Here is a 15,406-nt window from a genome sequence, read left to right as displayed (position 1 = left end):
GGCAGGACGAATTCAAGTGATAATGTAGCCCAATATCAAGAAGAATTGGAAGCGGAAGCAGGGGAAAGGAGTGTGGTGGTGAGCACCCAGGCCCAGCGTACGCAAGCCACAAGCGAAATCGAGGATCATACGTGCCCAGTCGGCCAAGGGAGGATCTCACGCATGCAGATTTATGCAGCAAAAGAGCTTCCCTTTGCCGCTCTGATTGTTCGAGGAGTTGAGATCAAAGATGCACGACGGACGAGAGCCGTGCCAAGTCGGCTACTTTTAGAATGCAGGTTTCCAGCTTCCTACTTCTCTTGCAGTGGTAGTCTGCGAAGGACACGAGGCAAAGTCGACCATGGCGACCCAACTATTCTTGACGATGCCCCTCTTCCCGAACCTGCCGGCGCACGCGACAGGGGGCACGGTCTGGAGGGTCTGACGGGCTTGGATATGGTAAGAGATGGCGGTGGCGGCGGATATTGAGCCACGAGGAACGGTTCAACTGGCCAGAAATTTGCTGTCAGCTTATGGCTGTGCTGAGGTTTGACTACGTAGCAAGGAACGACGATTTTGGCTGCCGGAAGACGAGGTTGAAGGTGAGGTGACGCCGTATTGTCATATCAACACAAAACTTGTTGCGACGCTCTCTGCAGAATGACTCTGCTAACCTTGAATCGAAAATGCCGTTCCCGATGGAATGAGAGCTGCCACCGAGAGTATCAGGGGACTTCCCGCTTTTGCGGAGACGAAATGTGCGCTGGGCCCGTCGATGTCGGGAGGGATGTTGGGAGTGGACAGGAGGATGGTCAGCCTATAAACGTCTCGATCTTGTGACCAAACTGCAATTAACTCACGAATTCTGGGGTCGTCCTGGCATGTCAGGCCACGACCCTCCACCACCATCGGGCAACAGGTTTTGGCAGGCGCGCCTGAGTGGGCCCTTCCAAAAAGATATGTTCTGGGCACTACCAAGCTCCCAAGCTGGCGCCACAAGGAAAGTCCGCCCCCTGCTGTTCCGCTTCCGGTTCTGCCGTGGACGATCCATTGCGTGAGACAACCTTATTTGGTCACTCATTTTTTGTCAGACACCAAAACATCACACAGCAGTTGACAAATGGATGTTCACACCATATTTATCACACGGCACTCGAAGTTGTTTTTGTTTGTCTCACACTTATAACGCGTTCATTGTGGGGATATGAACCCGGACAGCTATCACCACATCACACCAGAGGACACCCGACGCGGATAATAGTCGCTTGAGATGCACTCCACGGCTGGTACCAACGCAAAGAATAGTGTCGGCCATTGGTACGTTCGTCGCGGAGTCACGACTATGGAGTAGTGGTGGATATCTGATGGCAACCTAGTGGATTATTATAGCAGAGCCAGCCACTGCTATTGCTGAAGCTTGACCATGGCTACGGATGAGCGATGTCCCGGCGTAGAAAAGTTAAATCCTTCTCGTTTTCGACTTGGCGCCAAAAGCCTCGCACTTCTGGCGCACTTTGGCGTCACCAGTCTTATTACGGACTTATCTCACAGGGCTGAAGAAAGTTGGTGCCGTGTCGTGATGTCTACCCAGAAGAGTCATCTCCGCCACCAAACGGCAATTTTCATTGGCATGCGAATCGGCATTGATTCACTTATTGTTGCTTCTATACCAGTTATTGCTTGCCGACATCAACAAAGATTACCACAAGCAGCAATACTTCGCGGGGGAAAATCCAATCCTCTGCCGTTGAACCCTTATGCTCTATTACTCAGCGGCGACCGAATTACTTCTGATGGTCTAGACAAAACCTAGCCGCCACGAAATATTGACCACTGCTGGGACATGCAGTTGTGACCCTGCTATACTTGAGATTCTTACTCCACAGGCTTCCAAGTATCCCGTTGTAATTTGATGCTGCGGCATCGCCGATTTCAAAGCACATACCCGTTCACTAAACGTCATAAGAACGTTGAGCTCTGTCTACGGCCAAACCACTATAACTTTATCTCTTCGATTGAGTTTACTCCGTACTCGAGTCCTGGATAGCTCCGAAAGCTTCAATTGCTTCGGAAGCTGCCCGTCCTAAGTTTCGAAGGGCTGCTTTCCAACATGATGCAGTCTCACATCGGTCACACCGGCACAAATCCATTCCACAATGCGACAATTTTCCAAGAAGCACATGGCCGCACCTGCACCATACTACCGTCAGTATGTGAGTTCAATTGCTCCAAAGTTGTCGGTGTCCGGCGTGATGCCGAGGACCGACTGTGGGTCCCAAGTCTTTTGCCTTGAGTCGCGTGGTCCGCCATGGCGGAATTGAGCAATGCTTGCGGGAGGAACCGTTTGTGATGCCATGATGGCGGCAAGGGGGAAACGGCCTATTCAATCTCCGGAATTAAAATTTGCAATCGGGGTGGATGCTGTGCAGCTCCAATGCCGAGTATACCACGACGCCAACAGTCGTTTTTGAAAACCGCAGTGTCGATGATATAAATGACAAGGATTGACTTGTACCGAACGACGTAATCAGGGTCTTGGCAAAGTTTACTACATGCCTCCAAGCTGAAACCAGACCTTTAAACTTTCGATTACAGTAACGTCTACCAATTGACCGAAAGGATTGCGTTGTGGGTAGCTGTAAGTGGGAATTTGACGGCTTTATGGTCGGCATTCGAACCAGGACGTATTAGTGCCACGGCTCCCGCGATGTTGAATCCTGTGCCCACGTATCTCAATTTATGGACATTAACAAGTGCAGTCAGTTATGGTCTCTGAACTCGTGAGAGTTGTGCACCACTTATTCCTATTCGTCGAGTGAGGGATCAGTTAGGTAGCAACATGGCCAGGACGTGCGCACAATGCCATATCGTCCCATAGAATGCCCATAAGTTTTTCTTTGAATCAATGCCATGCTGTTACCAGACTTCAGGGAAACAATTTCTGATCTAACGTTATTGCTTACTCTCATCGACCATGCTCAGCAGATGTAGTTGAATCGATACGGCAGCAAGTGATAGATCTTATCGGTTAAGCTCCACTTTTAATTGGTCTTCGCAACAACCACATCGTGCAGATCCAAGCTCAACCACAAGTTCACGACGCAGTCAACGACAACTTCACCCAGTGACCGCCATCTACAGACACCGTAACCAATCACCAAGATTAGATTCACCTCGAATCACCGACAGCCATGACAACACAGCCCCATCCGCAATAGCGCACCCCATCCTCGATCGCGCAATCCCTCACCATGCGCCGCCAGCTTTTCATCCCCGCGAAGAATTCGCGGCATCGCATTGCGGTCCTGTCTCTATATCGGGCCCTATTGCGGTCTGCGAACAAGATAGAGATTGCCCCCCTTTCCGACAGTTTAGACCCAAAGAAAGCCATGGCCCATGCCCTCAAGAAGGCGTTCGTTAGGAACAGCACATACACGAGCTACAGATTAGTATATGCTTCCGTGACAGCAGGATACAAGGTACGTCACACCTCCATTCCCAAAAGCCAAAATTATCCCAAGGATTCCAACTAAACGAATTCTAGTTCCTTACTCTCCTCTCCAAAGCCCAAATACCAGGCTCGCCCGAGCACAATCAACTAACAACACATCTCGCTTCCCGGCAAGACCTGAAACCCCGACCACACGAACACAAATTGCCTCCCGAAAGACCCCGCGAGCCATTCCTCAAAAACATAGCCGATCCAGGCGACCCCCCCGTCTACAAACCGACCTACATCCCTGACTCATTCAAAACTCGCATCCCCTCCGTCGCCGCCACAGCACATGGCCTGCCATTCCTGCGTCTTAAAAAGCCACAACCGAAAGAGTTGTCCAAAATGATTGGTCGAAAGGCCCTTGTTTTCGCCGATAACGTAGAAAAGATGGTCGGGGCCGACGAAGATATGGGCTGGGACGCAATCCAGGAAGACCAGTGGGATAAGCTGGTGGCGAGGCAGGCCGAGCTTGAGGGAGTGACGGACTACTTCCAGGGTGCTGATGCGGTTGGCAAACAGACCGGTTCATTTTTGTGGACCGTGCAACTGACCAAGTTGTGGTGGGAGTGGAAGATTGACAAGATATGGCAGGATTGGATCGCAAGGGGCAAAGCGCTGACCGAGCTAGTTGAGGAGCAAAAGGCTCAGGGGCAGAAGGGGCAGGAGGTCAATACGGAGGAATCGTTGAGGGAGGACGCACCACAGGCTATGGGAAGATTACCGTCGCAGTATCGAGATGGGCCGAATGCTGCTGTTTTTGTGTCTCCGCTACGTCAGTCCTTGGCAGCTATTGCGGCAGGAATTGCTCGTCAAGAGGACAGTGAAGCGGGTTATGTCGATCTCTCTGAAGACTCGGAATGGAGTGCGTTGGTGAAATTGCAGAAGTACCGGTTACAAAAATGGACTGCTAGCGTGGATGACAGCCGAGATTTAAGGTGAAATATCATGAGTTTGGCTCGAAATTGTACTATAGATTGAGCGTTTTTTGGGAAGTGAGGAGAAAGACTACATAGTATGTAAAGGCATCATATGTATAACGGTCAAATAGCATGAAAGAAATTGTCATTTTTCCAGCCCGCTATGCAAAATAAACAGTTTCCAATGAAGTGCGTAGTCATATGAGCGTCTAATTCTTGGTATCATAATCCGTCTCTTGGTAAAATATCAAAATCCTATTTGCAACTTTTGGCCCAGAACGCTGTTTTCATCTTTTCCTACTTCGTTGCGATTTGTCGCCTCTTTTCCAACTTGGCCACATCCGCCCAGCTCTTCATAGGTTGTAATGACGGGGGTATGGGCCTCGAAGTGGCGTTTTTGTCACCGCCATCCGTAAGGACTTCTGATCTGAGAGTTCGTGGAGAAGACATAGCAGACGGCGACATGGATAATACGGGACTATCGGGAGTGGAGGGTCTCTGCACTTCGTCCTTGGTTACGGGCGGCTGTTCAGTTGGCGATGCGGGTCTGTCCTCGAGTTGGCCCCATTGTGGTTTCATGTTTTCCGTAGCCGTACGCTGCAATACCGGGCTGTTGTGTGCTGGAGGAGTAGGTAGGGTCTCAAGACTCTTGCGTGAAAAGACAGATGACGCCATACTGCTATCCGTCATGCTTTGGTCTCTATGGAAGACTGGTGTGTTGCTCCGGCTCGGTGTGACGGGCAACGGAAGCTTGGAGCCAGATCCACGAGACCGTAAAGCGTAGCCTGCCAAGTTGCCGCTGAAGCTCGGGGACCGCTGGCCTGAAGGTGATTTGGCAGCTGATGACTGGGCCACTGCCGGGCTGCTCTGAAGGGTACGCATTTGCGAGGGACGTTCTGGAGTGGGCGTCACGATGGACTGAGACCGCTGTGGATAGGGATGCGCCAGAGGTTTGAAGGATGCGGATCCGGATGCTGGCTTTCCCAGTCCTGTTGATCTTGGCGGAGTTAACTTCGACTTGTTTAGTCCCAGTCCAACGCCTTGTGGTGTTGTAGGTCCATTTTGCAGGTTCCTTTTCCCGCCCAGCAAGACTGGCCGTGGTACATCATGGCCGTGAGAACCACGGGAGCTGTGAGATCTTCTGCGCCGGTCTGTCTTTTCAGATTCCAGCCTCTGGCATCTCTCTTCTGCATTTTTCAACAGGACTTGCAGTCTGGAAATATCCTGCTCATGTTTTTGCCGTTGCTTTTCCAGTCTGGTTTCATATGTCTGGTCCTTGCCCTCTAGTTCCATGATTCTCCTGCGCTGCACGTCATTTTCTTTTTGTAGCGCGATGAGGCTGGCAAACTTCCTATCCCACTTGTCCTCCACCCACGATATGGGCCTCTTACAGCAATCAGCGTGGTAAATTTGGTTGATTCCTCCGAGCATCGAGAGCTTTTCATCAATTTTCGCGGCCGTTAACCTGTGTCTTGGGTTGGTGGCAACCATCCGAGATATGAGTTGCGTCAACGGTCGTGGCCGCACTGTCTCTTGGCCCTCGTACGTAAACATGAAGGGTGGCATGACCAAGGCTCTGGCAGTAAGTCGGTCCAGGTGTGCCTTGATTTTATCTTCTCTGACCCGAAGCTGTTCGTCACGAGATATCCTCCCCGGGTAGCTGAGGGCTTCGTCAAATTCCGCCAATCTCGCATCGTATAGCACCGTCGCAATATTTAGGTAGACCAGACCAAGCGAGTACATGTCTGACAGCTGCATACTGGAGCCATTGTCACCATAAAGCTCCGGGGCTCGCCACCTTTCGGTGCCAGGCATTCCATCTGTTGTTGTATGGTCTTGGCCAGTGACATCTCGAGAGATACCAAAGTCGGCCAAGTAGACACGATCTGGTCGCAGTAGAATATTGGAGGGCTTGATGTCAAGATGCCGGACATTATTCGCATGGCAATGAGACATGGCGCGAGCGACACAACCAATAATTGTTCGCAAGAAATCAAAAGGGCACGAGTCGGACACCGGTGTCAGGTATTGATCATTGGCGATTGGATCAATGGCGCTCAGATCTTTTAGGTCCAATGCCGTCAAACGTTCGACAATGTCTTCACGGTCTCCCTCCTTGAGGCGTAGACATTCGAGGTCCTCCAGCAGCCTGTTCAAGTTGCAAACGGCAGCAGGCCATATTAATAAGCACAGCTCGTGAGACCTCGGAGCATATGTAGCCACCAACTTGACGACATGACGGTGATCAAGCTTGCGCATTGTTACCCCTTCTTTCCGCAAGTCTTCAATGGTAAATCCGCGTCGTCTCGGTATGCGCTTCCTAGCCAGGCAAACTGATCCGTGCATGACCTTGTCTACCCTCCCAAAAGCGCCTTGATCTAGATCATGGAGCTTGACTAGTTTGTTGTCGAATTTTTTGGCTTCCGGGCCGTCGAAGAGGGCGTTGTCTCTGCATTGCCACAGGGTATGTTAGCTAGCTGCGAGGAATGCGAGAGCCATGAAAATGATATCGAGTCGCAAATCAAGTAGTATGCCTCTTCGGACAATTGTAGATTGATTGCTTACATGCCAGGCCATTGCGTATCCTTCTCCCATGAGGTAATAGCTTCCATATCAGCCAATTCTTCCTGCACTACCCACTCACGACCAGCGCCAAACTGATGGCCGTGGCCAAGAATCCGATGGCCAACTGTTGTCCAGCCATTTTCGCGATCGACCATTATTCTTCTCGGCGACGATGAAACAAATCAATGCAATCGTCACGTTGCGCTCCGCAATTCGCCGTCAAGAAATGCGGGGGCAGCTATTGGACTCTTTGCGACTCTGAAGCAAACTAGCTGGCCTGGATTTATTTAGATGGCGGTGGTTTGTGGTGGAGGTTCGTCTTGGCTTGGTCTGGAGAAAAAGAGGGACGCCAAGACAATTGAAGTTGCCTACCCTGGACATGCCTCAAATCCCATGGAATGAGGCTGAGCATCTGCAGGTATAACAGGTCACTGCACAGCTCAGAGGCGCAGCAACAGATTGGGGCTGAGTGTGCAGCAATTTTGCAAGGGATTTGATGTCACTTTCCATCAAATTCGGGTATCATATTGAGCATCCCTGAGTCCGGCTGTTGCTTGCCGTTCCGAGGAGCTGGTTGTCTGGTTTGGTTGCATTATGCTTCTGGGCACCAATTTCCGGACGCATATTGCCGGCCACCACAGCCGTGCTTCGTATTTGGTAATTCGAACAGTTGACAACTAGTGCGGCGCGATGTTTCTCGTTCACACTACCATGGTGAAGGTATCAGTTCCCTTTCACTCGCAGAGCCCCATCATGTTGCAATGTGAAGCAAATACCACGGGGTTAGTTCTGGAGCGCGAAATGCGACAGCGATCCCCCCGGAATTCCATAGAGCTAGCAGGCTCGTTGGATCGGGTCTTTTCTCGATTGGCAAAGCGGGAAACAATTGCCCCTAAGGCTGGGATCGAGATGTTGGTGACCTTTCGTCTGGTCTGGTCTGGTCTGGTCAAGTCAAGTCAAGTCAAGTCAAATGTCATTCACGTCAACCAGTGAGTGACTGGTCAGGTCACTCAGATGTAACGGTAAAGTTCGTGGTACCTGAGACCGGCGTTGCTCTCTCTCGCTTCTGCAAGAATTCCCTCTGCAGGAATTGCCAGGATCAGGTACTCCGTACACAATGGGAATCGCAAACTGCGATTCATAAAGCATGCATGCGTGCGTGCATGTCGATGCTTGAGGCTTTAGCAGGCCGTCAGCCACTTCGGCAAGCTTCGAACGTTTTGTGGGGACATCTGGACATTTGATGGATGGAATAACCAGACCAGTTGACATCACAGAGCACTTGGGTTCAATTCCCAGTCGTAATGGGCCATGGCCACGGCTACGGCCCACCACATTTCCACAAATGAGCCAAGAATCAGACGCTAACCACCCGACGATTGTCGGCACTCGCTCGAGTTTTTTGTGTGGATTGAGAAAGGGCCACTTGGAATGAAGACAGCATGAAGACCTTGACCCTACATCATCGATTGCATTGCAACACATGAGCGGAGAGGAGCGGAGCGGAGATCTAGTCAATAAAGCCCAGAACACAATAGCATGAGCCAGACGGAAGATTTCAATTTAAAACTAGCTCAGCCGTTGGTATTTGTCATTCCGGTAGACCGAGAAAAACCACCAGACTAGTATGATGTGACCTCTTTTAGTAGAGTATGGACTTTATGTTAGCTCGCGTCCCGGCTCGGGGCTTTTAAGGGGCCTGAAACTACAGAATCTGGCATTCTCCCTTTGATCGAGAAATCACCAAGAGATCGCGGGTTGTAGCACAAGTTTTAAGCTGTAATTGTTAGTCCTTGAATCCCACAAGGAAGCGTGCAGCATTGTCATCAATAAAGTTGATAATAAACCCTGGTCGTAATTCTGTGGTTTGACAAGGCAAGACGACGAGACGAGACAGGGCTTGCCTTTGACAGGGGCGATTCTATGCAGCTAGCACCAACTACCCATGCATTTACCGAATTCTGCTAGACTGGTTCCCTTGATGTGAGACAGTCTGGGGCAGCACAGCATGAGGATTTCCAGTTCCAACGGCTCACTTTACACCTTGGCTGGCTTGTTTGGTCTGGTTGTTTGAAACAAAGAGCGGCTCTGTCTGTCATAATCCAAAGCCTCAACTGCTCATGCAAGTCCCCGATTCGTCAGACTGCAAGTGGTCTGGAGTTATCCAGTCAACATTGAAGTCAATCGGTTCGGGACGCTCTTTCCTCAGATGCTCACCCACGTGCACATGTGCAGCACTGTGCCTGTCACCAATGAAACTTGGTGCCTTGCTCTAATAATTCCGAACATCTGGTTTGATGGCTCATCACATCCCGTCATTGAACTAGTCGTCATGATGGCACAGCATTTCTGAATAGTGTCTTGGAACGGCATGTCACTGAGTCGAATGTATCTCGTCAGCTACACTCGTACCTTTGGGAGCCACAGTATCCTCTTCCAATGCCTTGGGAACGACCAAAACATATCTTCTAAGCAGAGGACACGGTGGTGCTGATGCTGGGTGATGCTGCCAGTCGGAGGTTCGGGTGCAAAAAGCATTACATTGGCATCAAACGTTGTTGGCAATCCGCCATCTTTACAGCAACATCACTCTTGTGGAACATGCTGACAAGTGGTAGCGACTAGAAGAACACCCGCAAATGAAGTCAAGATCAGACGAAAGGGAACGCCGACCGAAAAGCCAAAATATGCACGCCTCAAAAGGCTACATTGTTGGGCTGAGATAGCACTTTTGCACCATGACATGACACAATGCCTGCTTGGAGCATACTGGACGCCACCGAGCAGCCTCGCAAGCCAGTTTTAACATCCGGGTCGGCATTCGTCCTTGGCCGTTTGGAACTCTGTACTTCAAACGTTGGCTCCTCTAAAGAGTCTGGTGCCCTTTTTATCTCAGGCCACTTGTTGGTCTTCTGTTTCTTCGGTACCATCCAAAGCTTAGGCCCGTCAACTCCGGAAAGAAACCAGACTTGACCCCACTGCAGGGCAACGCTGTGGGCAGCGAGTGCCGCCAACTTTAGAAAGGGTTCCTCTCAACGGTGGACCAGGTGCTAAGTCAACTAATAACTGGCTGAATTTGGGGTCTGGTCTGGAATCTCTGGATACTCCTCCCGGTGGCTGACCATCCTGGTGGGCTCCCCGGTGTGCATCAATGACCATGTCGGACGCCATCTTGGTGGGCCGCGTCTGAGCTGTCGTCAATCCCGCCCTCTTCTCCGTCTGCCTTTCTCTGCCCCAATTGAATCGCTGATGGCTTGGTACTGCCAACATTGAAGTTCTGGTCTGCCATCTGGGTTCAGCCAACCCCTAACCCTTCTGAAAGTCTCAATTCACTATTGGACTTCCCCTAGCATCAACGGACGAAGCATTCCCCTCCTGAAGAACATCGTCTCCTTTGACTTTACACAACTCTCTCCACAGACATATTGTTGGATATTTTCCCAAGAGTCGCCAAGAGCAAAGCTCCAGGTTGGGTTGGGAGCCAAAAACGGACTTTGTGAACTCATTATCCTTGATTGCTCAGCTGCTCTCCACTCTCGTCAAAGAGTGCATTCAGCCCTCATCATCAACCGAGTTTGACAATCACTCGTTGCGACGATTCCTCTCTATCTAACTCAAATCTCGCCGTGGACATTGTTCTCTGGATGTCAAACCGACTGGTTTCAAAGACAAATATCGCATACTCTGTAAGGCCCTTGAGCCGTCTTCTTGACAGCTACCCGCGGAGCCACCAATTACTGCATCTTTGACACAAGAGGGCGATCGTGGTTTAGCAGCATAACGCATTTCGTGCCTGATTGGATTACGTATTGGCTGACCTGCCAGGGCCGACTGCCAAAGGCTCAACATCATATCACATGGCAACTATTGTCGCCAGCGTCCCGCAATCGCTGCCTTTCGATGATCGTTCGGCCGGGGGAAGCGGCTACCACCACCACTCTCCAATGAACGATATCAAGCGTATGTCAGGTCTCAACACTCAGCAGTATGACCTCAGCGTTGCTTTCGGTACTGGCACTCCTCCCACTGCAACCATGACAACACAACCGGCTCAAAGTGAGCTAGGCCCAACACCTGTGACCGGCAAACGGGCAAGAAGTTCAAAAGAAAATGATGGCAAATCGGGAAACATCAATTCGACAGAAGATGATGGACGAAAGAAGAGGTCTAGGGGTAGACCGAGGTTGGATACCAAAGACGAAACCGCTGCCGATGTAAGTTCTATTCTTGAGCAACCATGATGTTAATCCGCCGCGGCAGATGTGAATGGTTTCTAACCACGTTTGTACAGCGTCGTCGTACACAAATTCGTCTTGCTCAGCGAGCATACAGGCATCGTAAAGATACCACCATCACAACCCTAGAGCAGCGTGTCAAGGAGCTGGAAAAAGCCAATGACGATATAAGCAAAGGGTTCAGCGACTTTTACGACATTCTCCTGTCTGAACGTGTTCTCGAAGCTGCTCCACATGCGATTCAACGATTGTCCGCTCTTGCTGGCAGGATCACCGCGGTAGCTGATAAGGCACGATATAGCACCGTAGACGACAGCGGCACCGATGAAAGTGAGGAGCACACCGGGTCTAACCATGGACAGTATCACGGACTGGAAGCAATGCCATCAACCATGCATAGGGGCACCACCGTCCAACCACCCAAAGACTTTCACTCAGATACCTCACTGCATACCAGCATCATAGGGACGTCTGGCGCCTCTGCAATACCCGGTAGCACTTTAGCTACAGCATCTGCGCCTCCGCCGGGGCCCCTGATTCACGTGCCTACTTCACTCAACTACGAAGTTGTCACGGCAGCAACCCCGGACAATGCGAGTTTCCCGTTTTACTCCTCGATGGAGTCAACTGCGGTGGACAGCTTCGATGGAAGCATGGCCGCTGACCACGGTCTATACTCATCAATGGCCCCGCCATCTTCCTACGCCTCACACGAGTTGACCTTTGGCCGTCGACTGCAACGCCATTCAATCGAGAAAGGGTTACGACTCATTATGATGGCTAACCCTCCACCAGACAGATTTGCCGCCGTCTTTGGGTTTTGCCTGTTTTTCGAGTCGAAGGCGGCCATTATTAAGCGTTTGCAACTTTCTTTGAGCCGGAACCAACACGAGGATTTAAGCCACTGGAGGTTTCCGTTCACCAATCTCGGCGGCGCCGGTACTTACTTCCCGCAGCAATCGATTGAAGGCACAGACAACACGAAAGCAGTGATGCCCATCGGGAACCAAGGCACTCGGTCATATGGGAAGCCCCAGGAAATGACTGGTTTATCCATGGGACCATTTGGCCCGGAAGTGGAAGCGACGCGCGATGAACGAATTGATCGCAAGATGCGGATGTTGTGGCCAGGCTTTGAGGGCGAATTTTTCGACCCGGATGAAGTCGAAACGTATCTGCGCCAACTAGGCATATTCATTCCCCAGCGAGCCGAATATGTGGAGGCAGACATTGATATCAGCGACCTGGATCGTGACGAGTCTTCAACGAGAGCCAGCAGCTCCTCCGCCTCTGCGCCAAACGGGCATCAAGCAGGCTTTACTACTACAGATTCCGGATACGGGGGCAGCAATCAAGGTGGCGCATGGGCTAGCGACAGTAACAGTCCAATATCGGGTGCCGCCGACGGTACAGGCCCATCAGTTGCTGTCAACATGGCACAGCAACCCCCGGTGGGCATAGCAGGGCAGAACCACGGACAACCACCACCAAGCGAGTATGGTCATGAAATGGTTAGCTTCATGCTGCCTTCTGGAAGCAACCGCATCTGGTCACAATCCATGACCTGGCCTGTCAAGTCCAAGATCGCATTAAATGTGTCAGTATTGATTAAGGGTAAGGCAAAACCTATTCTCGCCGTAGACTTTCTGCGTAAAGCTAACAAAGAGTAGAATTGTCAAATAATGCAGTCTGCTTAGGCCGAACCCCCGGCATCAGGCGAAAGGATGTCAACTTAGCCGTCAAAATTGCCGCTGGTTTGGCTGCATCACCAGTTTGAAATGGCGAAGCTGAGGCTCCGGCTCAGTCTTGCGCCACGTTAACATTTCTTTGATTTTGCTTTCAAACCGGAATCATGCAGGTGAACGGAGTGTAACCATAGTTGTAGCTGTATTGCAAACGCTGGAATCAGAGGGCTGGCTAAAAATCGAAATTTGGGTAACATTTTAGCATTGAAGTTTGACATCGATTAAGGATTAGGCTTACAGAGCACATGGCGTTGGGTTTGGTTTCAATGCCTTTGAGGGGAGGGTGATGGCGAGCATGGATATGTCTGCTCATATTGGGACAAATTGCGAGACCATTTCGGTGAAGGGAGGCGGCGGAATGTGGATATACCTGCAAATGCAACACACAGGGCGTTTCGTACCTAAAGTTGAAATGAATGATACTTTTCTTTTTAAGAAGGTCAGATACGGCGATACTGTGGTTCCATCTTGTTGTTGTGCGCTGGCGTGGATGACACATGAACACACCACGTTCAGCATTCAAGTCTCACGATAACCTCGTTAAATACTAACGCAACTCCAAGTATGCTCGAATATTTTTGGACATCAAGAATACAAACGCTGCGAAACCGGAACAAGCACCCGCATTTACGTTGAACCTTCCCAAATAGGTAGGTCAACGACCTTGCACCAAAAAGCCACCGCCGTTCCGACTCCGTGGGAACTCCGCATTGGAGACATACCAACATGATCCACTCTCAACTACTTGCTGTTTCACACCGATTTCATTCACCCTTTTATGCTCTTGCTGTTCCCAACTCTCACTTGGGTAGATAGCAAGCTCAGTCGCTAATAGAATCGTTTTCTCACCATAGACTGCTTTGTTTAGCGTCACTTTGCTTCCATTACAATGGAGTGCGAGAAGCAGCAAGCGTCACCGCCCCGGGCGATCAAGATTCAACCCCGTATCGTTATCCACGGCGGCGCAGGGAATATTGTGCGCAAGAACTTCCCTCAGGACAAGTACATTGCCTATCGGGATGCTCTTCTTACGATTGTGAGTGCAAATACTAATCAACTCATCTTCATCCTGTCACACTCCGTCTTGAGATCCCAGCTAACTCTCTTCAGATCACAAAAACAAATGAATACATACACAGCCCGTCGGAAAAATCACCCTCAGGCGCATTCAAACCGCCTTCAGCCCTGCAAATTGCCTCCTATGCAGTAACCCTCCTAGAAGACAACCCCCTCTTCAACAGCGGCCACGGCGCCGTCTTCACCCGCGACGGCATCAACGAACTTGAAGCTTCGGTCATGGTATCCCGCGGCCACAAGAAGCGCGGCGTAGGCGTCATGGGTCTCCATCACGTCCGTAACCCCATTCTCCTCGCGAAAAAGATGCTCGACCATGGCGAGCAGGACCTCGAATCAAGGGGTCAAGCGTCCCTGTCCACGAATGACCTAGATGTGCCGTCCGCGCAGGGGCATACCCAGATTTGGGGCCCCGCAGCAGAACAACTCGCTCAGAAGTATGGGCTGGACATGGTCGAGCCAAGTTATTACTTTACGCAGCAGCGGTGGGACGAGCATGTTCGTGCGCTGGAGAAGGAGAAACTTGGTCTTGGTATGGGAACGTGGTCCAGCGACGAGTACTTGCCGCAGGGGACGTGCGGAGCAGTGGCTTTAGATGAAGAGGGTGTTATTTGCGCGGCGACGAGCACAGGTGGCATGACGAATAAGTTGACGGGGAGGATTGGCGATACACCTGTTGTTGGCGCGGGATTCTGGGCGGAGGAGTGGTCTGAACGGGCGGATGTGACTGGTCCTTGTCCTTCGATGTGGGAGACGTTTACTCGTGCGGTGAATACTGCTTCCCCTGGCGTTTCGTTCGCTGGGCCACTGAAGGGATTGTTGGCGGATTGTTTACCTACACCGTTTATGTACTCTCCCGTCGAGCCTGACTCTTGGTCGCGGTCAAAGTCGACGGTAACATCTCGCTCCATGGGCGCGTCAGGCACTGGAAATGGAGATTCATTCTTGCGAATCAACGCTGTTAGAACGGTGGCTGCCATGGCGAGATGGAAACCTGAGAGTACGGCCAAGGCGTTGAGGAATGTCATTGGTCCGGATGGAGAGTTGCAGCGCAGCGCAGGAGATAGATGGGGACATACTGGCGAGGGAGAAGGAGGCATGATTGGCATTGAGAGTGTTGTGGAGAGGGACGCCGAGAGTGGTAGAGTTGTGATGGTGCGTTCAGAGATTCTGATGGATTATAATTGTGGGGGCATGTATCGGGCTTGGGTTGACGATGATGGGAGGGCGAGGATGAGTATTTGGAATAATGGGGGTGAGGATCCTGAAAACAGGAGATAGATGGGTTATGATATTCTGGAGATATGTAGCTGTTGATGGTTACGGCTATATGCATGTGTTCCTGCCGTCAAGGAAGAAAATCACTGCACGTCAAATACGTATCGTAGACATCAT

At 51.0% G+C, this 15,406-nt stretch overlaps 4 protein-coding genes across 4 annotated transcripts; 3 read left to right on the top strand and 1 right to left on the bottom strand.

The window, feature by feature from the left end:
* Nucleotides 1-3,230: 3,230 nt before the first annotated feature.
* On the top strand, nt 3,231-4,414 carry VFPPC_13144 (ubiquitin-conjugating enzyme; the record flags this gene model as incomplete). The annotated part of the gene is made up of 2 exons (XM_018290921.1): nt 3,231-3,458; nt 3,524-4,414. 2 exons carry the CDS (start codon nt 3,231-3,233, stop codon nt 4,412-4,414), a joined length of 1,119 nt encoding a protein of 372 aa, XP_018150252.1.
* Nucleotides 4,415-4,689: 275 nt separating this feature from the next.
* On the bottom strand, nt 4,690-7,112 carry VFPPC_01731 (serine/threonine kinase; the record flags this gene model as incomplete). The annotated part of the gene is made up of 2 exons (XM_018281506.1): nt 4,690-6,841; nt 6,958-7,112. 2 exons carry the CDS (start codon nt 7,110-7,112, stop codon nt 4,690-4,692), a joined length of 2,307 nt encoding a protein of 768 aa, XP_018150251.1.
* Nucleotides 7,113-10,814: 3,702 nt separating this feature from the next.
* Nucleotides 10,815-12,969, top strand: VFPPC_13143 (bZIP family transcription factor; the record flags this gene model as incomplete). Its single annotated transcript, XM_018290920.1, has 3 exons — nt 10,815-11,171; nt 11,249-12,806; nt 12,863-12,969. The coding sequence occupies 3 exons, from the start codon at nt 10,815-10,817 to the stop codon at nt 12,967-12,969; spliced, it is 2,022 nt and encodes a 673-aa protein (XP_018150250.1).
* Nucleotides 12,970-13,826: 857 nt separating this feature from the next.
* Nucleotides 13,827-15,292, top strand: VFPPC_01730 (L-asparaginase precursor; the record flags this gene model as incomplete). Its single annotated transcript, XM_018281505.1, has 2 exons — nt 13,827-13,973; nt 14,048-15,292. The coding sequence occupies 2 exons, from the start codon at nt 13,827-13,829 to the stop codon at nt 15,290-15,292; spliced, it is 1,392 nt and encodes a 463-aa protein (XP_018150249.1).
* Between the last annotated feature and the right edge of the window lie 114 nt (nt 15,293-15,406).

Source organism: Pochonia chlamydosporia, chromosome 1 (genome assembly GCF_001653235.2).
Source record: "Pochonia chlamydosporia 170 chromosome 1, whole genome shotgun sequence".
NCBI classification, from domain to species: Eukaryota; Fungi; Ascomycota; class Sordariomycetes; order Hypocreales; family Clavicipitaceae; genus Pochonia; species Pochonia chlamydosporia.
Note: the sequence above shows the minus strand (reverse complement) of the source record. Positions and strands in the feature narration are given on the sequence as shown.